At 36.3% G+C, this 26,308-nt stretch overlaps 1 protein-coding gene across 2 annotated transcripts in view; it reads right to left on the reverse strand.

The window, feature by feature from the left end:
* The window catches only part of LOC126968881 (neural-cadherin), a 499,877-nt gene that overhangs the window by 22,576 nt on the left and 450,993 nt on the right, over window positions 1-26,308 (reverse strand). For both annotated transcript variants that reach the window (XM_050814008.1, XM_050814009.1), the window contains exons 14-15: window positions 11,379-11,494; window positions 7,595-7,759 (exon numbers count right to left, since the gene is read on the reverse strand). In XM_050814008.1, the coding sequence (XP_050669965.1) occupies window positions 7,595-7,759; window positions 11,379-11,494 (281 nt within the window). The remainder of the gene's footprint in view (window positions 1-7,594; window positions 7,760-11,378; window positions 11,495-26,308) is intronic.

Genomic DNA, 26,308 nt, shown 5'->3' on the forward strand with positions numbered 1-26,308 from the left:
ATATAATAGTTTACAATAATGTTGCTTCATTATAATGTATACATAATGCTATAGCCCGTTTACAAGCCCCTAAAGCAAAACATGCATTAAACCAATTCAAGTCACTCGTCTAAAATTCTAACATTCGCTATACCCGCGCGGTTATGTTACTTTTCCAGAACTTCAAATGGTTATATGGAAATTGGCTTTGTATACTCAAGTACTTAAATTAGCTCTTTTCTGTTCTGTGTCTACTTAAATAAATAAAGCAACATAAGCGCATTGGCTAATGAGTGCAAATTAATTAAAATCGACATCTCAGGCTAGCTGGATAAACGGTCGTTATGAGGATTTTAGGAGAAGGAAAAATTAAATAAACTTAACATAAATAACGACGGTACCCGGCTAATTAATATTTATATAATATGCGCAGAATTGCATAATAATTACTGTTTTATGAGATAAATTATCATCATGCTTAATAAGAAGAACAAGAATGATTTTACTAAAATGAAAAAGATTAAAATACATATTTTTATTAACTTTAAGCAAAATTAATTTCCGCTTGCCAAAATTGATTGTTTTTGAACCAATTTTAATAAGTACTGATGAAATATATTTAAAATACATGTTTGTAGTTGTGTCGGAGACTCATAGCATAGGTTCTACCTATTTTGAGCTCCTGTCTCCCAACTGTAGTTTAACATTTTATTATGGCTGTAGGTACTATTTTTTTTTATAAAAATAACAAGGAACAAGACGAGCAGCACGCTCAGCTGATGGTAATCGATACGTCCTGCCCATTACAATGCAGTGCCGCTCAAAAATTCTGAGCGGCACTACATCTGCGCTCGTCACCTTGAGACTAATTAATTATAAAAATAAAAGATGTGTCGGTAAAAAAACGACTATGAACTAATTCTTCAACGTTTTTTTATATATTTTTATTCTTATACCTGATTTATTTTAACTAAACTTACTACATGTTGGAAGAAATAATCGTATTTGTAATTGCGCGGTATGAATATAAATAATATATACAGGTACAGATTACTCATTTGAGAGAATCTCACTTTGTTCTGCGAAATATAACAAATAAAAAAAATAACCATAAAAATAAAATAACCAAAAAAAACCTGAGTAAGGAAGTGTGGGTAAGGTCCGGTTTCCTCTAAAGCCTGCGTGATATAGACGCTGCGGGTGAAACGCGGCGGGAGGTCGTTGATATCAAGCACGTGCACCACGACGCGGGTAGAGTTCTCGTTCCGGCCGTCGGACGCCACCAAGGTCAGCTCGTACTGTGCACACTCACACATTAACCACCATGCTCATGCAGATACTACGGGGGGCACCACAGTACGAAGTGACCGATTCGTGTCAACAGCTGTCATAATCACTTTATTTACGAACCTAAAGAGATTCTGCTTTCCAATCAAGAAAAACACTGATGTATATAGTTAAGATGTTATTTTTACGACAATAAGGAACGAGACGAACAGGACGTTCAGCTGCAGGTAATCGATTCGCCCTGCCCGTTACAATGCAGTGCCGTTCAGGATTCTTGAAAAACAAAAAAATTCTGATCGGCGCTACGATTGCGCTCGTCTCTCCTTGAGACATAAGACCGACCACCAATAATAATAATAATATTCACACACTTTGGCTTTGCTATGGGTTGAAAAACAACGATATATTTAATACAATAAACTAACATAAACATACATAAATACAAATAAACATCCATGACTCGGAAACATACATCTATATTTATCAGTTCCGGAACGGCGCCTATTTCTGCCGTGAAGCAGTAATGTGTAAGCATTATTGTGATTCGATCTGAAGGACGTTGTAGCTAGTGAAATTGCTGGGCAAATGAGACTTAACATCTTATGTCTCAAGGAGACGAGCTCAATCGTAGTGCCACTCAGAATTTTTTGGTTTTCAAAAATCCTGAGCAGCACTGCATTGTAATGGGCAGGGCGTATCAATTACCATCAGCTGAACGTCCTGCTCGTCTCGTTCCTTATCGCCATAAAATTTACATAATATATTTTAAGTATCAATGGATTTGATCTAAACTACTCTCATTGTTAGATACTTTGCTTTATAAACCCTTGACTATTATCTTCACTGCTTGTAACAATAACGAAATGTGACAACAATTAAATGATGAGATGGAAAGCTGCAGCAACAATATATTTTTAATGGATTACATCTTTGACTCGTTCAGCGCATCGAGAATGAAAGATTGCTCGTTAAATACCGCTTTAAAAGATTGGGTTTCGTAAATCACACCTAGGGGTCTATTGCAATACGTGGACTTTGCGATGCACCAATTTACGTTAATATTTTCTTATTCTTATATTCTTTATATATCAACAACTTGCTCCAGTATTTACAATTAAATTACAAAAAATATATGAAGTTTCAGCAACAAGAGCAAAAGTAAAAATGAGGGTGAAAATATCGTTCAATATTTTTAAGACAGCAGTGTTTTTGACATCCTTACAGACATTCTATAGAATTCTACACCACTATTTAAGCGTGTTTATTTCATTTTATGTATGCTTTAATAACAGCGTATTATTATTATGTGCATTAACTCGTATAAAAACAATAGAAAATAAAGCTTATTGGTGTCTTAATAAGTTATACTTATTTTTTTTCCCAATTATATTAGTAATGCCAAGTGATCCAGCCGTTCCCAGAGCACTGAGTCCCCGACACTTCGAGCTGCTCTACGTTGCACGCGGTCAAATGGATCGAGCAGATACTGGGGTGCACCAGACCAGAGATGACAGCAATACTCCATGTGTGGCCGGACCTGCGCTTTGTAGAGCGCTAGTATGTGGGCCGGCTTGAAGTATTGCCGTACTCTATTGATGACGCCCAGCTTCTTCGAAGCCAATTTGGCTTTGCCCTCCAGATGGCCACGGAATTGGCAATCGCTCGAGATTTCGAGACCCAGTATTCCAATACTAGGCGCGGCTTTAAGAGAAGTGTTCTCGAAGAGCGGTGATACGACACATGGGTTTTTTTTAGTGGTAAACGCGCAAACTTGAGTCTTCTGGGGGTTAAATTGGACAAGGTTCAATTTACCCCATTCCGCGACCTTCTCGAGAGAGGACTCGATAGAAGACACAAGATTCTCCCGGCACTGGTCGACGATTTCCGACCAGTGCTGTCATCTGCATAGCAATACATGTTGGAGGTGTCCAAAATATCATTGATATGCAGAAGAAACAGCGTAGGAGATAGCACACAGCCTTGGGGCACTCCAGCATTCACGGGCTTCGGGTTCGAGCAATATCCGTAGACAACGACCTGTATGCTACGCCCAGTGAGGAAGCTGGAGGTTCACTTGCACAAGCTCTCGGGAAGTCCAAATGATGGAAGTTTTGAGAGGAGCGCCTTCTGCCATACACGGTCAAAGGCCTTCGCTATATCCAGGCTAACTGCCAGGCCTCCCCCTTGCTTTCAATAGCCGCCGCCCATCTATGTGTTAGGTATACCAGAAGATCACCTGCCGACCGTCCATGGCGAAAGCCGTACTGTCGGTAGTTGATCAACTGGTGACCCTCTAGGTATACTAAAAGCTGGCGACTAATTATGCTCTCCATGATTTTGGAGAGCAGGGAAGTGATAGCGATAGGCCTGTAGTTCGCCGGATCTAAACTGTCTCCTTTTTTTTGGATCGGATGGACAAGGGCTGACTTCCATGAGTCAGGGACTACGCCTTTGGAATAAGAGTGCCGGAATAAACGCGTTAGCACCGGCGTCAACTAAGGGGCACAAGTTCTAAGCAAGATTGGAGAAATGCCATCCGGCCCGCTCGACTTCCTGACGTTCAACGAAAACAGAGCTCGCCTAACAGTTTTCTGTCTGAACTGTACTTCAGGCATAGAGCTCTGACACCGCGGGATGGTCGGCGGTGTTTTTCCGTTGTCTTCAAGAGTCGAGTTGGAGGCGAAAAGAACGCACAGGAGCTCGGCTTTCTCTTTTGCCGTATGGTCGCCTGGAGGCACGGTTATATTTCCTCTTAAGAACTTTGCAGTTCGGATCCTTTGTGCCCAGCGCCGCAACCCAATTTCGATACGCCTGTTTTTTGCAGTCAGATGCTGCTTTAACTGACGCATCGAACCAGGGCTGTGATCTGCCACCGATCGGTACTACAGAGCTTGGTATAAAAATATCCATGCCCTATATCATCATGTATCACATCGGCTACTGCAATGGCACAGGCACTAGGATCATCCGAAGGGAAACAAACCTTGCCCCAAGGGTAGGATGCAAAAAAGGAACGCATCCTATCCCAATCTGCTGACTTGTAGTGCAAAACGCGGCGGGTCGCTGGTGGTCTACGACGTTGGCGTCGGATAGGCACTACACTCCTGACCAGGCAATGGTCGGACGTTCCGAGAGGGGCGTCGACAAAGACCTGATAACTATCGGGATGTGTAGTCAGTAGAAGAACTTATAAGGACGGCATGTGGCTATCCACATCCGGGAGCCGCGTTGGTGACTCAACCAATTGGGACAGACCATACGCCAATGCAAAATTATGCACAGATCGCCCTGCGTAGTCTGTGGTACGTGATCCAAGCCATTCGGCATTGTGCCCGTTGAAATCACCCAAGACTACGATTTCAGCGGAGGGGATCTGTGCAAGCACGTCGTCAATTGCCGGTTGAACGCAGCCCATGAGATGATCGGTTTCTGCGTTACCACTATGGGACCTGTAGACACACGCATAGATACGGACGCGGTCGTCTAAATCTACGCGGAGTCAGAGAGTAGACAGGTCCCTACCCTCAAAAATAAAATACCCCCGCCGAGACGGCGACAGCAGATATCCTCCCTAATGTACACACATACCCCGGCATGAGGCAAAAAGTTGTGCTCAATTTTGTACCCGGGGTACGTTAAATATGACGTATCGCTAGGTCGAGATATCTGCGTCTCCGTAAGGAAACACAAGGCCGGTTGCGCCGTCTCAAGGTGGTGGTGGACGGCGTTGAAATTGGAGTGAATTCCCCTGATATTGCAAAAGTCCACGTTGAGCGTGGAGCGGGGTGCCGTGGTGTTACTGCCTCGTTTGTCCTCGGTCATGCGCGGTTCAGTGCCCACCCCAGAATACGATGGGCAGCCCGAGCGAGAGTGCTCGGGGAGGGATTCTCCGGCTCTGGTAGAGCCGGTACCCTCCTGGGGTAATATCTTTTTACGGACCGCTCTCATATTTTGTTGGGGGGGGGGGGGGGGGGGGGAGGGAAGGGATGGCTTCCGGTCCTCGACACTTACCTATGCGAAACATAGCGGCACTAGGCCGCTACTTCACGCCGGTATTCTGTGCGAGTGTGGTAAATAACCCGGACGAGTCTGGCCCGATTGTGCTAACGTCATAAGACGGCAGCGTGACTCTCCCACTTCTAAAAAGGCCTTAGTCGCTCTCTTACGACACCCATGGGCCTGGGACTCCCCTATTCTTTTTACGCCCCGGGGAAAGTACAGGGCGTATATATCATAAACATTAGAAACAGCATTCCACCATCCTTGTCGAATAAAAACGCAGACTGTGTTTATAATATCGTCTGCTATCTATCCGCAAATATATCCATATAACCCGTTTTTAAGGCGTTGAGAGCAAAGAACTGCGGTTTAGATGAGCTGGTGCGAGCCACAGTATCCTGACCGACCGTGAAGAAATTTTATGGGATACATACAAGGGTAGCACCCATATGTGTATACGTTTTTAGGACCTGAGACATAATTTTTGTTCCGATTCGAGACGAAGTGCATAATTACTTTCACGGGGATTCTACAAACAAGTAGAAATCCACACACAAGTAACATGTGTGGAATGTTACTTGTGTGTGGATTTCTAGCTTGGTATGCACTAAAATACCTCATAATAAGACTTATGACCCGTTTCTAAACCTAATTTTCTATAGGATTTCGGAGAGAGATAGCGAATTGAAATTCAAATATTTTTATTCAAAATAGGATATGGTATCACTTATTGAAAGTCAAAAACTATCAACTATTCCAAAAAGTATGCCTCAGACCTGAGAAGAACAACGCAAAAAGTGCAACAAACTCAGCGGGCTTCTTTTTTTCATAAGAAAATATGGTTAAAAAGTAATTTCGTACAATTAAACTTATTATTTAATAGCCTGAGGGCGGTCACTCCAGTCCCATTCTGTGGTATCATAAAGAAAGTTCTAGTAATCTTCACCGCACGAACATTCTTTAACAATTCTTTTGAATTTCGTAATACATTTGTTTTGAACATTTTCTGGGTTGCACATACATCGCCTCATAAAAAACTTAATAACTCGACTTAGCCAAGTAGTAGGCATTATAAGTTTATTTCTGTTCCTGGTGTTAACATTATGGTTATGCCAGTTTCTAGCAAATTCACTTATCAAGCGAATTACTACTTATTTTGTAAAAGAGGGGCCAGTGTGGATCCCTGACTAGCCCCAGACCACGTGTGATAGGTACTGGATTCGAAATAACTAAGCCAGACTTATTACAGACATTCACGCAAGTAGTTCGTGATTAATTCTTAGATTAGGAAGGTTCTTGGTGCACTTCGTTTCTACAACAATATATTATTATTAAACCTGTCAAACGCTTTTTGGGATTCAAAATAATTTGAGGCCCACCATCTCGTCCGCTAGAGATAAAGTCAGTGTCTATAGCTTAAGATTTTTGGTCTAATATCGTGGCAAGACAGTATGACGAGATTTGTTTAAAATGATTTTATTTTTGGATTATTCGTTTGTCATACATAAATCCTAGTCACCTCTTTTCAGTTCATCCGTACAAATTTCCTTCCAAACTTTGCTAGCCAAAATGTAGAACGAACCTTAAAGCACTATGTTAATACATAAGTGCTTAACTTTGTTTATGAATATTGATGTTAGCACGAAATGGAAGTCAAGTTTTGTATTCAAACAGTTTATCGATCGAACATAGCATGTGACTTCAGTGAACTATGTTCTAAACTTCTAAATTAACTGGCTCTTAAGTTACACCATAAAATTTAAACGATTACAATAAACTTGATAAAATCTTAATAGCAGTAGTGGTACAATTTAACACTGAAAACGTTTTCGAAATAAAATGAATTATCCCTTAGGATAAAAAGTTTAAACGCTTTTTTCACGATCTCCTCAACTGTAGAAATTTTATTTTATGCCCCCTTACTATAAATCATAAAGTTTATGAGTTGATAATGAAGGTGAACAGAGACCTTTTATGCGACATTTTGGCACAAAACCACATGGACATTATAATCATAGATAACAATTAGTAATACCAAATATTGTGGATTTTATTCCAGAATTCTACCCGCTTTAGACTTACACAATGCAAAAATAGACAAGAGATGCACATCTAAATAACACTAGCAATCAAACGAAGCTAAATAAACGAAAATAAAATCATCATATAAAACCATGCCATGCAAACGAAAATCTATATTATCAACGCAGATAAGAAAGATATCACCTCATACGATTCTTTTCAAGCTATACACGGAAATCATAATGCGAGATTCAACAAAGAACTTAATAAGAATCGAATGAGGTCCCTCGATTGTCTCAAAGCGGACCTGTAGTACACGTTTGGGAAGATTGCGGTCATCTTCTTCTGTAATTTGTGTTCTGTATGTGGGCCTTTCAAATACTGGTGGATTATCGTTGACATCCTTCACGTGAATAACAACTGTAGTATAGTTTTCCTTCAAGTTGTCCGACGCAGCCAGCTTCAGCTCGTACTGTCGTTCAAAGGAAGAAGGACGACTTAATAATAATCATAAATAAAATAAGAAATATAATATATGAGTCTTTGTGCCGTTTGGTGTCGAGACACTTGGCCCGTGGGGCCCAGAGGCGCGGAGACTGTTCAAAGTACTATCTTCGGGCCTCAATAAGGCTATTGGAAACCCAAGCGCTGGCAGCTATTTCGGTCAACGGATCAGCCTTGTCCATTATCCAATGCGGAAATGCTGCCAGTATTATTGGTACGCTTCCACGTAATGATAGTTTTAATTTTATATAGTCATAGTATTGTAAATATAGTTATAAGATTTGTTTTGTTAAAATGATACACTCTATTTATAGAAAAAAATAAATATAATTATCTGATTACCTTCTTCTTACAATTCCTTAAAGTTGTTTGTCAATATGTAACTGGCGATGCATTGGCGATGTGATTTAAAGAAATTATAAAAGTTAAAGTACTTGTTAATAACTCAAATAAAAATGAAAAATGTACAACATTATAGTTTAGTTTTACTATGTCGTTATAAAGAGCAACCTTTATAAGTAATTGATACAAAGTAAAACATTTAAAGCTCTTTCCGCCACATGTTTCAGCAATGAAGTGTTTCTCGGAATATTGTGGCTGGGACCGAGTTATTGGTATAATCAGTCAGTGTCACTCAGTAATTTCCACGGCATGGCAGGAAATGTTTGTTTCAAAAGTCATCTCACGCACTGCAAAGTTTGAGAACGACAATTTCCTTTTACAGATCTTATCGTTTCGATTTACAAACGATTTAGAAAAGTGTTTTGTGTGAAAGTCAAAGAAAAATATACAAATGGTTCTTTTCTTCTAAATGAAGCTCCTTTCGTTGATGTTAATAATATTAAAAAGTTTAAGAATTTGTTTTTTTGTTTGAATTTGAATAATTAGTTTGGAGATAGTAGCCTGACTTATGAGGTGAAAACGATAATATTAAAGGCTATTAATTTAGGCTTTATACAACTGTCTTAGCCTTAAATACAGATTATTCGGTGTAAGTCTGAATAAAAAGCGCTCCTTAACTACCTACTCTTTGCAGTGTCGCATCGTTTGTGATAAGTAAAAATAATATTCTATAGAACTATTGAGCATTAGAACATCTAAAAATCAGTGCTATATCTATTTCTTATTTATATCAATAGGTATTTAACGACTTGAAATATAATAGGCGAAGTGCACAGCTAATCTATATTTTAAAGAGATTTCGAGCTAAATATTGATTCATCAAAATATCTCTGGAACAATAAGGCGTAGAGACTTGAAATTTGGTAGAAATATTCCTTTTTTAGCGACGGATTTTTCGATCCAAGAGTTTTTTTTTTATTATGAACAGTCCATCGTCTGTCGGGTCAGCTAGTCATTAATAAAATTATTCAAATTTGATTAAGCTTTCCATGTAACCTCTTTATAATGCCTAGTTTATTATAGCTTCGTATCTCTAAAATAAACCTCACTCTTATTTAACAACAGGGGCATTAGCAACGCGTGGACAAATCAACGCAATCAATAAGTACGCCTACTGAAGCCTAGTTTTCTCACATATCGTTAAATCAAAACCTAATGTATATTTTCCCATATATTGGTGAAATTTGGTGGACAATTTTATGTTACATTCAAAGAATAAGCAAAGAAAAAGTCACCTATCTAAAAACTCCAATAAATCTAAAAAAATCGTATTTCACTTTGCTGGTTGGAAAGAATGAACATATTGCAAACGCATTTTTCTAACAAAGAGAACTAAAATTAAGTACATTGACTAGGAGTCCTATTATTGGACTAATAGTATCAGAAGTATTTCATTATACCACTGAGACTAGGGAAGCAAAATCATATTAATTGGATCACAAGTCAGCAATTTCAATTGTTTGCTTTGTAAATTAGATTGCGTGATCAAATTTTCGCTACTAGACAAAATTTCCACGTGATATGGTGGGGAGCCTATCAGTGTAATGGAAGGCATTTACCCTGCATTAACAAGGGACTATGTGAAGAAGCGCTTCTAAAATAAACTGGTTACATCAATTTAATCCCTGTGGGATCTACAATTAAATAGCAATTCGAATGTAGCAATTCTCGCAGGCTTGTTCAAATTGGTATTAAAAATTAAATTATTTATCTCGCGGAAAGTTCGACAAAACTTTCTCTGCAATAATAAAGAGCTCTCGGTTCGTGAGGCTCGGCTCTAGAGTGGATTTGACCAACCTATATTCATCGTATAGCCAACGGGCAAACACTTTGTTTCACAATTTAACCAGCTCGTTTTAGCGCGAAATTAGTTTTAGGGATTGTTCAACAGTTTTTAATTACTATTATGAACTGTCCGGTGGACCAGAGACAAGCTAATGAGAAACTTTATGTTCATAAGTTATTTGTTTTCATTTAGAATTGTTTTATGTTTAACAATTCACTGCGCCGTTAGCGAATCTTTTGTGAAGACAGTAAATCATAATAATTTCTCGTGCCAGAGTTTGGCGTGTCAACATGTCTTGAGGATGCCTCGTGTTGAGGCGAAACACATGTCGAATTGTTTGGAGACGAATATAGGCGGAATTAACACTCAAGAAAACTCAAAACATTGGGGTCATAATAATTTTTTAATAATGATATTTAGCTTAATAGTTATGCAGGTAGTACTTAAAAACATGTATTTTTTTATGGAACAGGAGAAAAACAAGCATACGAGTCACATGATGGTAAGTGATCACCACAGCCCATACCCTCTTAAAACACTAGAGGAATTACAGGCGCGTTGCCGACCTTATAAATTGTCTAATAAACGTACATATGAATTCGAAAACAAAAAACACTTTGGTACGTGGCGGACGAGGATCGAACCGGGGTTCAATATACTGCGCCACTGAGCTTTCAAAGAATATATTGTGAAAGATTGGTGAGACAAAACTTTATTTATTTAAAACTTAAATCGGCTTATTAAAGATTATTCGGCGTTGGTACCGACTAGTCCCAGACCACTTGTAGGTTCTTAATCTTCAGGTGTTTAACGCCTGCAAGGGTGAGTGTGGTGAGTTCACTCGCAAGCTTTTTTAAGCTAATGAAATCTAAATGGCTTTTTTAAGCTAATGAAATATAAATCTATGTTGTTAAAAGCATCTCAGAATAGGACCTATAATGTCGATCACTATTTAGTTGTCATTGAAAATACAAAATACGAGTCATTACCGCCAGCGCACTATGAGCGAATATTCGTAGTGCTAGACGGGGCGCGACTGCAAACTCACAACTCTCACCCTGATGAACGACCTGTTAATAAAATAACACATACTGAAAGGCTCCTTTCTTAAGCACCACACATTTTTGTATTTAAAGTTGTTTAATTTTTTGTTAATTTGTTAATTTGTGTGTGTGTGTGTATAAATAAATGTTTTTCTTTCTTTCTTTCTTCCTAATAGTCTGAAACTAGCTCGTACCCACACAGAAAAGCTGTGAGTAGAGCCGATTAAAATAAATAAATAAATTTAATGATATATTTATATGATACGTTCATTATTGAATTTGTGACATTCGAATTTTCGAAACCTAAGTTAGATATAAAAGTGGTATGTATTTTTACAATATATAATAAAACTTACCCTCTTCCTCGTTTCATAGTCAAGTGCCCCCGCCACATAGATGGCGCCAGTCATATTCTTGACGGCGAAAGCGCCACCTATGTTCCCGCTCGTGATCTCATATCGAATACGCGACGCTGAAACAAAATTGATATTGTGACATTGTGATTATACTATTTCTGCCGTGAAGCAGTAATGTGTAAACTTTATTAAATCAATGATTACGGACGATTATCAACGATTAACTTGCCGATAACAGACGATCATACAAGTAATGATAATCGCCGATAGTGAAGAGAAGGCATTATGTCTCAAGGTGACGAGCGCAAGTGTAGTGCCACTTACAATTTTTAGTTTTTTATAGGAATCCTGATCGGCACTACATTGTAATAGGGCGTATCAATTACTAAAAGCTGAACGGCATGCTCGTCTCGTCCGTTATTTTCATAAAAAATTTACATATTGAAAATTTTCCAAGGTAACATTCATCTTCACCCTTTCTTGTATTGCGCAGAGCTTTCAATATTAAAAATATGGCTTTTAAATCTGAAGCATAAATCCTTAAAGTAAGTTTGGAAGTGCATACTTCATCGAACAGAACAGGTTGAAATATTATACCTCTTTCGACAGGAGACGTATGGTCTGTGGTACAAGGAGATTGTATATTGAGTGGAAAAGTGAAAAATGGATTTTCTACAATTTATAAATGACTAGCCAAACACCCAGACTATGAGTGGGCTAACATTGAAAGATGAAAATTGATAGGAATTAAGAATGCTTTATTTTCTATTTGATTCAATCGCCGAGGTATCTTTATATGAATACGTAAATCGAAAACCCTGTTTCTTCAAATTGCGCGAACGAATGTACGTGAAATTTAACACACATAAAGTTTATATGGAGAAGAAGTGCATAAAGTTGCTATTTTTTTTATAAAATATCTTACAAATACATTAAATTAATTAAAATAAGTATTACACATACTACTGCTTGTATGTCAAACACATACATTATAGAGGTTTTTTAGTCTTTTACAAATAAACCCTAAATAATTGGAGGTAGTTCCTAAAAAACGTTCCAAGCCACAAACATCACGTTTCAAGGAATTCATGTTTAAAGTTTAATAAATATTATTGTATTCCATACACGTGGGTTGGGCTACTAAATCATGATTTCATTTAAAGAGTGACAGTAGGAAGGGCTGCCATTTTTAGACAGTCCGTTTATATGAATCACGTGACCAGTTTTGTGTTCTTAACTCAATTTCGACACTCAATTGTGGCATGGAACGTTTTATTGGAATACGTAATTCCAATTTCAAACTTATTAAAAAAAAAAAAGAATTTTGGTCGAATTCTCTGGTCGTTCTATTTTATGAATATGTATATGAGTTTGTTTGGTAACATTTCGGAACTTAACTAATCGTCATGAAATTTTGTTCACATAATGTCAGGGGTACAGGAAACGATATAGAAAACATTTTATACGGAAAATTAAAAGTTTTCGAGGGTGCGAGAAAATACCGAAACAAACAACACAGCAATTATATCTTAAGATCAAATCAAATCAAGAAAGAAATTGTTATTACAAATTATTTTAAAAGTAATAAAACTGCTCTGATTTTCAATTAGAATATTGCCTCCATTTTGCTTTAAAAAATATGAAAATCGAAGATATTTGTATAGCGTTATATTAAGCAGTTATTGCAAAGTATTTCTCAAAGACAGAATCTAAGGTAGTCTATTCACGTCTATCGTTATCTTGTTCAAATAGCAATTGCAATTCCATTACTAGTAATAGTCTGGGTTTGTAGGTAACGGCCAGTTAGTAAGCTTAGCCTCCTGGCTGCCACTTAAGGCGGTGGATAAGCAGAAAACACACAGTCAAGGCGTTTTAAGACAAGTTTTGTGGTGAATATATAGCAATTGGAGTTATAAACACCATTTTATCCGGTTAGACACACCCTTAAGTCTTATCTGTAGGTTGCTTATGCTTGCTGTTGGTTATAGTTCACATTCCAGAGCTATTTTGAACTACCACTTTTCTTTGCAATTAAGCAAGTTTTTTCTCGGCAATCAATAACGAGAATTGTAAGCATATAAACTGTATGCTTTGTTACATACAGGGCCGGCAGCCGTGAATTGAGTGTCGCCTTAATGCACCATTACTGGCCGATTTGAGAGCAGACATAATTTCATCCACTACTTGATAATCTTTAACGAAAATATTGTGTTCATTTAGCTCAGGGTTTAAATAGACTGTTAAACTTGGTTTTACTTATGAAGGTAGATAGGCAAGTATTGTTGTTTGAAGAGAAATATTCTTAAGCGGCGTTAAACATTTATCTTGGGAGGGGTATTAAACTCGCGTCAGGACACGTGACCTGATCGAAAATTCGTAAGAGTCGTTGAAATTATTGATGAAAGTTGATTATTCTGAGAGATAAACTTTTTAATGCAAAATAATTGTAGAAGTTCTGAAGTGTTAAATTTTTATGTAATATAAATTGTCATTTGTGTATACGATAGCGCAATAAGTGAATATTATATTAAACTACATTAATACTAGTGCTTTTATACTGATAAATAAATCAATTCGTGCGAAATATTCCCTAACCATTCCAAAATATTCAAAAATGCACAACGTTAATGTTTAAGTTTTCACTGCTGAGGGAACTCCCGGAGTGATACCCGTTATTTTTTAATAATAATAATAGTAATATTGCAACAATTATACACTAATTATTTTGCCCCAAACGATGCATAGCCTGTTCTATGTTTGCTAGACAACGATATATTTAATACTTAAATTAAAGCCAATCTTTTTTAAAAGATCGTTAGTAGATTGAAGAGTTAATCTTAGGAAATAATAAGTTAAATATTATGCACAAATAAAACAAGGGTTACGAGATGAGACGCTAAATAAAATATCATGAGTTATAAATACGAAAAAATTTGACATTAATAAGAAAAAAATAATTTCTACTAATCCTGACTGCAGGACACCGACAAAAAAATTTTACCACTGTCCGAATATTTGTATAAAAATGTAGACCTAGAAGCGATAACTTGAGATCAAATTCAGTAAAATTCGTGATGGAAGCTGTAAACCATAAAATACAAATAAAATCTCCTAACTGTCCGTAAAATTCAAATCTCAACTTGAGACATATGTGAACTCGGTACAAAGTCATCAAATATTTGATGGCACGTAAAAAAGTTATCTTACCACACGTATTCGCTAAATACAAATACAAAAGTCGAGTAAATAATTGTAGACACGTGGTGCCCAATTTCGCAAGAGTAATGGAACTTATTCATGTTCTATCTATCTATAAACACAATGCAACGCATCGCGTACTGATCAAATTGCTTAAAGCAGGCGTATACACTACACACCGCAACTAATTATTACGTGTCGCACCCAACGGCAAAACCTTAATAATCCTCAATAATATAGTATCATGTACACAGACATAATATAACCGCTTTAAACATAATACAGTAACAATCAAAGACTCGCAGCATCAAACAATAGATACTTTATAAACATAATCCCCCTTATTCATAATGGTTCGCTAATTTTAAACAACCGCTAAGGAGTGTTTTTTTCTCATTCTTACTTAGGTCAATAGAAGAAGACAGAGTGAGAATTAGCAATGCTTTGAGTTAGCAGACTATTATGAATAAGGGGGTTATATTTTCGGAGGGCCGACTATACTAACGACCGTTTTCAATAACGTATCTAATGACAAGATCTCATCTATCCATAGTTATGTCCAATATAGTTATAGTCCAATGCTTTATGTAGATAGGTTATAGGAATGTAGTAAGTAAAACTTTCACTATTGTTATCGTCCGCAATGTAACACGTATCCCCAATTTAATGGAAATTAAGTCATCAAATTATCACATACTTTATGAGAAGAAGCATTGAAAACAATACATATTATTTTAGTTGCACTGTGATTGATAAATGAGAGACAGTAGTTATCTTATATGAAAGTTGCACTAATGTTGTACAAACGAATATTGTAAGGCATTGCCGGAAATCTTATAAGAATTTCAATTTTATATCTTTCGTCATATGGAAATTATCATCTACCCTCTTATAGATTAATAGTCAGACATATAGTATACTAGCTGATGCCCGCGACTTCGTCCGCGCACATAAAGGCTTTTTAAAAATAATAAGCAAGTTTGGAATTGAAGATTTTCTTATGACCTATTCCAATTCCGGTTCCCATTTGTTTTCGGAAATGGAATAGGTCATAACCCCCGTTCCCACAGGAACGTTCCCAACATAATATATGAATCTTATTTAGATGAAGATTGCAATGGCAAGTAAACCTACTACTGGTATAGCTAATCGACGTAAATTTCAGTTTTACACAAATCCTGCGGGAACCATGGATATTTCCGGAACAAAATATAGCCTATATCCTTTCCCAAGCTCGACTCTATCGCTGTACCAAATTTGATCAAAATCGGTTCCGTAGCTCCAGCGTAAAAGTGTAACAAACAAACTTACATTCACATTTTAATATTAGGTATGACTAGATCCGACATTAAATGTAACTGCTGATGATAATGTATTGATTATTGCAACGCTATATGTATTCTAAAGTATAATTTTATCAATTTTCAAAACAAGTATGACAAATAAATCTATAAAGGTTTTTGTCAATGTTAGTTTGTTTTCCCGTCGTAATTCGGATGGATATTGAATACGGGCCTTTATGATATATTATCAAACTAATTATGTGCTTATAAATACTAACACCCTCTCACTGGCTTCACACTAGAATTTAATTTGGCCTGACAAAACCGCATTTACTGTAATTAATAGCTCTCATCGCGAATTTACGTTCCGACATACAATAGTAAAATATGGAATGAAATAACTTAATTATATTCTCCTGAAGGAATGCGAAAATTGCCTGATTATGGTATGTTTTGTGACATAATAATTTATGTGTATTGAATAATTTTCAGGAATTCTGTACTGCATAGGTATAATTCTAATAATAATTTAGTTTTATTGCATCGTATTTTAGATTTGAAGACGTGGGTGGAAATATGATAATTGTGCACAAGCCTGCAAGGATCATGTGAAAGTTTATTTACTTATTATGGCAACTAACAAATTACACTCCCTACATGCCACCATTTTTTTTATAAAAATAAGGAACGAGACGAGCAGGACGTTCAGATGATGGTAATTAATACGCCCTGCCCATTACAATGCAGTGCCGCAAAGGATGCTTGAAAAACCCAAAAATTCTGAGCGGCACTACAATTGCGCTCATCACCTTGAGACTTAAGATGTTAAGTCAAATATCAAGTAAGAAATAGGCGCCGTTGTGGTACCCATAATCTAGCCGGCATCCTGTGCAAAGGAGCCTTCCACTGGTAACACACTTATATAAATAGTAATTATATGAATAGTTTATATAGAGGTACTAGCTGACCCAGCAAACGTTGTACTGCCGATATTAAAATCGCGATATAAATGTAACTGTTGATCGTTGATGGGTGAAAATTTGAAGTTGTATGTATTTTTTAATGCTGACTCATAATCAAAAAAAAATAAAACAAAAATTCGTGTGGACCACCCTTAACATTTGGGTGATGAAAAATAGATGTTGTTCGATTCTCAGACCTACCCACTATGCACACAAAATTTCATGAGAATCGGTCAAGCCGTTTCGGAGGAGTTTAACTACAAACACCGCTACACGAGAACTTTATATATTAGGTATTATTATTTATTGTAAAAATCCTACAAAATTTTGATACTATCAAAATATTTCAGTGAAAAAAGGACTGTAATATATCACTTGGTAAAGAATCTAAAGTGGCTGAAAAGAGCCAATGATTTACAACGTACTTCACCGCTTCTACATTATTGAAAATTCGTCTTATTGAATGAAAAATTGCGCTTTGACGTCTCCCATTAGATTTTCCACTACCATTAATACGATTTAATATGTCACAATTAAATCCAGTCCGTTTTCTTTTATGTTATAGAGGAATTTTTATAGGATGATAGAAATCGGGACAGTTTAAAGATATCGTTCTTTTTCTGTTCTGTTTCCTTTCTTCTTGATCAGATGTAAACGAATTTAACGACTACCTTGTGTGGAATAAAGGTGAAATGACGCCTATCTTCCAAAAGGTTCTCCTCTGAAAGAGAGTGCGAGAGAAAATGAATCCATGATTAAATCACAGTTCTTACATGGAAGTCTCCATAGATCAAGTCAACTCTTTCATACAGGCTCTCCCATTACTTATTTTACTAGTGACTACACGAGTTACGCTAGATTATGGCCGTTACTTATTTTTCAAAAATCCTGAGCGGCACTGCATTGGAATGGGTAGGGCATATCAATTACCATCAGCTGAACGTCCTGCTCGTCTCGTCCCTTGACACACTTTTTTACACAAATTATCTTGCCCCAAGCTAAGCATATATAGCCTGTGTTATGGGTTACAAGACAATGATATATTTAATACAATATACTTACTTAAACATACATAAATACATATAAACATACATAAATACATTTAAACATTCATGACTCGGCAACAAACATCCATATTCATCATATAAATGCTTGCACTTACCGGGATTCGAACCCGGGACCTCTAAGCTTAGTAGGTAGGATCGCTAACCACCCGGCTATACAGGTCTATCATGGCCGTTAGTTATTTTTCAAAAATCCTGAGCGGCGCTGCATTGTAATGGGTAGGCCGTAGGGCATATCAATTACCATCAGCTGAACATCCTGCTCGTCTCGTCCCTTATTTTTATAAAAAAAAATCTAGACGTATAAATTATCTAAGCGATACTCCTATAATATGATTTATATAGAACTACTAATATTCAATATTAATTATTGTAATGTATATATTCGTATTGTGTCTCGGTTGAAGCAGGATGTTAACACGTATCAGTTCGGTGAAATACGGCATTTAAATGGTAATAATGTTGAGCGAAATACAATCTAATTTGAAATTATCTAAACCTCATTGTGGAACATTTACAAATTTTACATTATGATAATTTCACACACATTAACGAATATATTTATGTATTATATCACAGATTTATAGTTTATCGTGAATCATGTATTTGTACAATCTTTGTTCCAAAAATTAAAAAATATAAAGCACTTTGTTATTTTTAAAGTGATTCCCCCACTTCTGGTATTAATCACACAAATAAAATTTATGAACGGTTGGCTCAGTGGAAGAGCGCTCGCACGGAACGCGAGAGGTCGCGGGTTCGAGTCCCACATCGTTTATAAATTTTGTTTTCAAATTTAATTTATGTAAATATGCAATACTAAATACATTTTAAGCTCCTTATTTGCGCTTTCTTCATTCACTATAAAGGCCGGCAACGCTCCTGTGATTCCTCTGGTGTTGCAAGAGATTGTGGGCGGCGGTGATCACTTAACCTCAGGTGACCCGTACGCTCGTTTGTCCTCCTATTACATAAAAAAAACTATTTGCGGATGAAAAAAACGCGACCGAATGCCTATATTCGTCCAATGGCTAAAGATTTATTTATTCGTGGATCCATCTAATCGGTACATCGGTAGATACATATTTATTAATAAAAAGGAATCCAATTGGTATCCAACCCAATATCCTTAGTAAACGCGTCATCAAATAGCCTAATAAAAAAGTAAAATAGACCTTATTACAACCAACTGAAGGAGTTTTTAAAACTACCAATCAAGAAAAAATCACAAAATCTCCCGGCGTGGTTCAAGGAACCACTTCATAAGCCGGAAGATAATCTATAGTAAATATGGTCAAAAACTTCAATTACTTTTTATTATATATTAGTTCTTTATTTTGTCACCTACGTACATATACACAGCGAAAAAAGAGTTTTTACTGTATAAAATATTACTTTAATGTGAGGCTAAAAAGCCTACATACGCAATTTAGCGAGAATTCTTTTAAATGAAGGGTGCAATTATAGATCTGTAAATCATATTGTAGCGCGATTAAATTAAAGAATTAAAAGCTTTATTAAAAGTGAAGCCAAATACGGAATTAATATGCAGCCGAAGGTACCAAATATTTTTTTGGTTTCATGCCAATATGAATGGAAGACTGTACAGAAATTTTTTGAACAAAAATAATATAATATTTTTTTTTAGAAAATAAGACAGGACGAGACGAGCTGGACGTTCAGCTGATGGTAATTGATACGCCCTGCCCATTACAATGCAGTGCCGCTCAGGATTCTTGAAAAAACCGAAATATTTGAGCGGCACTACAATCGTACCTTACTACAATCGTCACCTTGAGACATAAGATGTTAAATCTCATTTGCCCAGTAATTTCACTAGCTACGGCGCCCTTAAGACCCGAAACACAGTAATGTTACACATAACTGCTTCACAGCAGAAATAGGCGCCGTTGTGGTACCCATAATCTAGCGGACATCCTGTGCAATGGAGCCTCCCACTCGTAGGTGTAGAAAAGGTACTTAAGTTTTTAAAGAAACGCTTGATGTTGGTTTTTGTTTTGTTAAAAGCTATGTAATTTATAACTGATTTTTTTAACAAATTTAAATTATGAGAACACAAGTAAATAAAAGATCAACAGGGCGTTCATGTTCGTAGGAAACAGAATCTCGTTTATTACAATTTATCGTAGTCTTAAAGCGAAAGATTGCACTGGCGACAGCTGCTTTAAGCGATAAGTCTTGATTACACTATGATATATTACGTAGGAATATTATACAGGCTGTTTAAATTTTAATTTAATATAATTCCTTCTAAGAATATATTGCCTTATTACATTTTTTGAAGTATGATTTCTTTACGCACGTTTGACTTGAGTAAGATGGTGAATGAGTGACGAGATCGTTACGAAAAGTGTGATCGGGCGAGTGGTTCGTTTGCGAGTTATTCATAAAAAAGTTAGTTATATAACTTGTTTGTTAAATAGAATATTAACGGCTTATCTTTTATGATAGATATTGTTTACTGATGATACATGACATTCTCATAACTTATTAAGTATAGTCATAGGAATTTGCAGGCTATTTACAGCAAATCGACGTCTACGAGAACCAAAGTCATCGACATCGCTTAAATGATTGCGAAGCTGAAGTGGCAGTGGGCACGGCACATAACTCGACGGACAGATGGCCATTGGGGCAGTAAGGTCCCCCACATGATGGACCGACGACCTGGTCAAGATATACATGCCTCAGACCTGCGAAGATCGACGCTCTTATTCTCTTTTATTCAAGTTTCATGAGGGTCCTTTGCACCAATTTTTGGGTTTTTCGTTTTGCATGGTAATGGCAGGGCGTATCAACTACCAGCAGCTGAACGTCCTGCTCGTTCTGTCCCTTATTTTCATAAAAAAGAAATATACATTGTTTGTTATTCTATTATAGCGGAAAATCTATCCCAGAAAATATATTTGGTAAATTTAAGGGGTTGACTTGTTGATTTAAACGTTTTCGAAACTTTTTGCCAAAATAGTCAAATAACAGCGCTGTTGGAAGAACGCCAGGAATCAGGATAAATGTTGTTATCATGTTTCTATATAACTGTTTTATAATGGTTATAACGGGATTATGAAATAAATAGTTTGAATTGACAAGTGGACTAGTTGTAAATACGTCTGCTGGAGGACCGAGGTATAACAACTTAGGTTCAAACTAAGTAATAATGAAACAAAATTGTCTTCTGTGTTTTTTAATTACATTAGGGGACGAGACGAGCAGGACGTTCAGCTGATGATAACTGATACGCCCTGCCCATTACAATGAAGTGCTGCTAAGGATTCTTGAAAAACCCTAATACCCTGAGCGGCACTATAACTGCGCTCGTCACCTTGAGACATAAGATGTTAAGTCTCATTTGCCCCGTAATTGCACCTGCTACGGCGCCCTATAGAACCAAACACAATAATATTTACACATTTAGGCTTCACGGCAGAAATAGGCGCCTTTGTAGTACCCATAATTTAGCCGATATCCTGTGCAAAGGAGCCTCGCTTTGGTAAAACTGTGTTTAATAAGTCTTTTACTGGAGTTAAGTAGAATAAGAAGTAGCTTCCTTTAACAAGTAAAGCTTCCACTTATCCGATGAATTCATTGGAAACTATCTTAGAAGTAAGCTGAAACTTTTAGGTATTTTCAACGCCCGACCACTCGCTGTACTGTAATCCCTGCAAATTGCTAATGCACGCAGTCGCCATCTTAGCTACACCGCGTAGTGCAATGTTTAATGACATACTTAGCGTGACGTCACCAAATTTCTTCCTTCTTGAAGGTAGCTACTGAAAATCAATTGGTCCAATGGAAGACCAGAGTTGGATTTCACACCAGCAAACATGCTGAGTTGAGACCATTTTTGTAACTTATAGGTAGTATAAATGTTTCTGATTTAGTTTGTTTTTTTGTTTGTCTCTTTCATAAGTTTGACGGCGCATCCGCCAACGTTGGACGTCAGGTTGACTTTTAGCTGTAAAAGTCAGCCTAGCGAAGCGTCATTGTTGATGGCAGTGCGGGCGGACATCTTGACTTCACTTTTTGTCCGAGACGCTGCCCGCACACCACGCTTGTGACGAATCGCTTTGCATCCGATTGATAGTTTAATCTAGTGTTAAAATTAAGTTAGTTTTCGTGTTGCTTAGACTGTACATTGTTCATTTGACTGTGTATTTCGATTATTAAACCCTGTGCTGATTAAATGACTGTGATTGTAACAAGGACTTGAGATTTTTCTGTTCACATCCACATGCCTGCCTACCTACCCACATATATCACACAAGATGAGTTCTGATGCAGGCCCTCCTGCCTCTTCAAGTTTTATTGTGTTATTTGTATTTATGTGTACTATTTATGTGTCAAATAAACATTTTTTTCATTTTAAAATTTATATTCTTTTTAATTATTGTTCCGTTTCCTTAATTATTTCTTAAATCAAATACACCTGTATTTTATTTGCAATTGTTGATGTTTATTATTGCTGATATATTTTTTACAATGAGCATGAAGATAATAAGTAACCATGTGTATTTATTATGAAAGTGTTTGTAAACATTGGTTCCGCGGTTATAATTAACACAGAGTCACTTTCTTATTTAATAAATTCGTAGTAGGTATTTAGGTCGTATTAGGTAGGCTAGTAGGCAAACAGACTCATGGAAAATAGAAACGGAGATCCGAGCTCGCATAGAAATTACTTGCGCATCTTTTATGAAGATGAGAAAAGTTCTCTGCAGCTGTCAAATTTCTCTGAAACTCCGTACCAGACTCCTGAAATGCTACACTTGGCCCGTTGTTTTATATGGTTGTGTGGCATGGACCTTAGTGGAAGACTAACGTAAAAAGATTAAGTAACGTAAGAAGCCTTCGAGATTGTTACATAATAAGTACTGGATGGAAGTAAGTGGGTGTAGACAAGCAAAAGAAGCTCTACCTCAAATAGACCCCAAGCTCTCTCGCAAGCTAGTAAATCTTCCACGACCTAGGTTATGGAAAATAACTCATGTACTAACGGGTCACGGCCCTTTTAACAAACATCTGTTTAATATAGGTGTCACCGACAGTGCACTGTGCAGAGCCTGCATGGAGGCAGATGAAACAGCCGCACACGTCATTCTGGAGTGTAGGAGTGTGTAATATATACATTAACCCTTAATTAGTTAGTTAACCCGACAATCTAAGCCTAACGATCCTTACATAGCCGACGGCACAGTTGTATTTAATACCCACAAAATTAGGTGTTCAACCTGCCTGAACAAGTTTTCTCATCAACAATTTTCCATATTAATATACAGTACGAAGTTAAAACGTAAACACCAAAACATTTTCAAATGTATATAATTATTTATTCAGTATATTTCACTGACATAGCAAAGTTTTATTATTACAGTTGAACAATTATTGTAATTTTAGCATGCATTGTGTTGATGGCTCTAATAATTAGCCGTAACTTTGATATCTAACATTTGTAGGAAGCACAAATTTGATTAAATGAATTCCGTTTTACACAAATAATAATTATTATACAATCTATCATTTTATTATAAAATGATTATAATAAACTTTATACTATAATTTTAAAAGTAATAATTAATTTAAATAAACAATAACATTTTGTAGTAAGAAAGGATGCTGGGAGAGTTTCATGTGCCGCTCTCAGAGCGCCATTTGTTTCCGAAGCGGTAGTAGTATTTAGTATATTAGAATTGACATCAATAAGAATTCTAAATGTATCAATTTTGAGAAAATAAAAGCCTTTAGTAGCTGTGGGATTAGAAGTGCAGATGATGTCAAGTTGAATGCGCAATATCATAAATCTATATATATAACAGAGAATGTATGTTTGTATGTTCCCTAATAACTCCTAAATAATTCGACCGATCTCAATGAAATCTTTTGTAATAGATTCGTTGAAGCTTAAGGAAGGTTTATATATATAGTTTGTCGTGTCAGGATCCCACCCACGCATTTACCATATCTCTCGAACCGTTTATTGACAGAACAACGTCTGTCGGGTCAGCTAGTAAGAGATATTAGAAGAATATGGTAACATTAATTAAATTGCATAATTTGCTTATTACTAAAATTGTAACACTCCCTATTAGCTAAACGTATTTTGAATTTGTTCACCAAGTAAATTAAAAAAAAAACAATCAAGAATATTGGTGTAGGCATAATTGTCAAGTAATAAATATGATTAAAAAAATATTTACCAATTCTTAAAATCATATGCAAAACCCTAATATTATGTTCGTGGAGTGCAGTATGTCGGTGATTTTTTTGAAAGAAAATGATAGAAATGTAATAAGTGTTAATTTCTTACGCGACAATTGTAGCCTACATACATTACATTCCTGCGTACGCTTACAAAGTTTCAGCATATTGACCGTCTTGTGAAGCAGTGGTCTGCATAATGACTGCATTACGAATAAATTATAAGAAAAAAAAATATAAAATAATTATATTTTATTTAAAAAGCAGCAGTTCAGTTAAAAACTTACTGAAGCAGCAGTTCAGTTAAAGCCTTATTCATAATAAAGCCCTTTTTGGAGGTATAAAGCTATATTAAAACGTGTTTTAAGCCTATCGAACGTTCGATAAAATTCCTTATTCACATTCGTTAGATAAATCTCCCATAACTAATACATCACTAAAGTACTCAATGTTGCCATTTCGTACAGAAAAACATGATTTTAACTAATTTAATAAAAAACTGTCAATGGAAACAGACATCTTTTCAATGTCATTGGTTTGTCAGTTGTCATACGTCGATCTCAAAACAATTTCAAACTTCAAAAATCAAAGTTTTGAAGTATGTCGGTTGTCAATCTATGACGGTTATCCAACAACTTTGAGCGGGAAGCTATATAACACATTATTTAACGAACAGCTGATCGATGTCGGCCATGTTTTTTTTTGCGTTCGAGTGCTTAAAATAGGTTTATAGAAGGGTCCTAGCTACTATAAGTCACGTCAGCCTTATCGAAGAGATAAGGAGCGTTTTAGCTCTAATATGCGATTATGAATACCATTATTTAACAAGCGTATATTAGAGATGCTTTAAATCTCCGCTAAGTCATTATGAATAAGACAGCAAGTGTTACAGTTTCATATACTAATTTCTGTATATTGGTTATATTTACGCTTAGTTACTAAATCAAAACTTATTCGCTAGTGGTACATAAGTCACCAGTAAGGCTATATGCTTAATATGACACTTCTACTACCTTCTTGATTAGATTCTTTCATTGATCCCCAGCGAAGTGCAGCTGAGCTTAGCTTGATTTTACTACATATTTATAGAGCTAACTACTTTATAATATAACTAGCACTAACTGCTAACACATCTATACATGGACTGATTTTTTTTTAATGAAAATAAAAGACGAGACGAGCAGGACGTTCAGCTGATGTTAATTGATACGCTCTGCCCATTACAATGTAGTGCCGCTCAGGATTCTTGAAAAACCCAAAATTTCTGAGCGGCACTACAATTGCGCTCGTCTCCTTGAGACATAAGATGTTAAGTCTCATTTACCCAGTAATTTAACTAGCTACGGCGCCCTACAGACTGAAACACAATAATGTTTACACATTGCTGCAGCACGGCAGAAATAGGCGCCGTTGTGTTACCCATAATCTAGCCGGCATCAAATGCCTCCCTCTAAAATAAATAATATTATATTATTTTAAAAATGTTTATAATAAAGGATTATTATCATCTCATATAAAAAATTCACTGCAATTAGGGCTAAATACCTTTTTTGGTAGCTTGTGTATTTGTCTGTTGTTAAAGTAATTAATATAAACTCGTCCGTGAAGAACCTCTTTTAATTACCACCCGAAAAGTAAATAATTTTAACCGGTTTTAACGTTACATTACAAAGAGTTTATCGCGCGTTGTAAATGAAGATTTTCATATAAATTTGCTTAAGCCGTGCAATTGGCTTTTAATATGCCTCTAAGCATTCTGCTGTATCGCGGCGAGCAATAAATGTGACAAACAAAGTTTAATTAAATGGTTCACTTATTACATATTACACGGTGCTTCCTAAAACAATTACAGATAGATTATAATCTAATAAGAGTTTGTTATGTTTTTAAAGTGATAACCTTCACTTCTAGGATTAATACACAAATAAAATTTTATGAACGATGCAGGTCTCGAACCCACGACCTCTCGCGTTCCGTGCGAGTGCTCTTCCAGTTGAGCTCGTTTGCTTTGTTCAACTCTCATTTCATTTTTGTGTATTAATCCTAGAAGTGAGGGTTATCACTTTAAAAACATAACAAATTGTTTAGATTTGCAAGAGCGACATCTCAAGTCAATTTCCTAATATGCAAATATTGGGGTTGAGCAGGTTAACAAATGTAAAGTAGATCCTGTAGATGAAGCCACAACCTGAGAGTTGAACAAAGCA

The sequence above is a fragment of the Leptidea sinapis genome, chromosome 17 (genome assembly GCF_905404315.1).
Source record: "Leptidea sinapis chromosome 17, ilLepSina1.1, whole genome shotgun sequence".
Lineage (NCBI taxonomy): Eukaryota > Metazoa > Arthropoda > Insecta > Lepidoptera > Pieridae > Leptidea > Leptidea sinapis.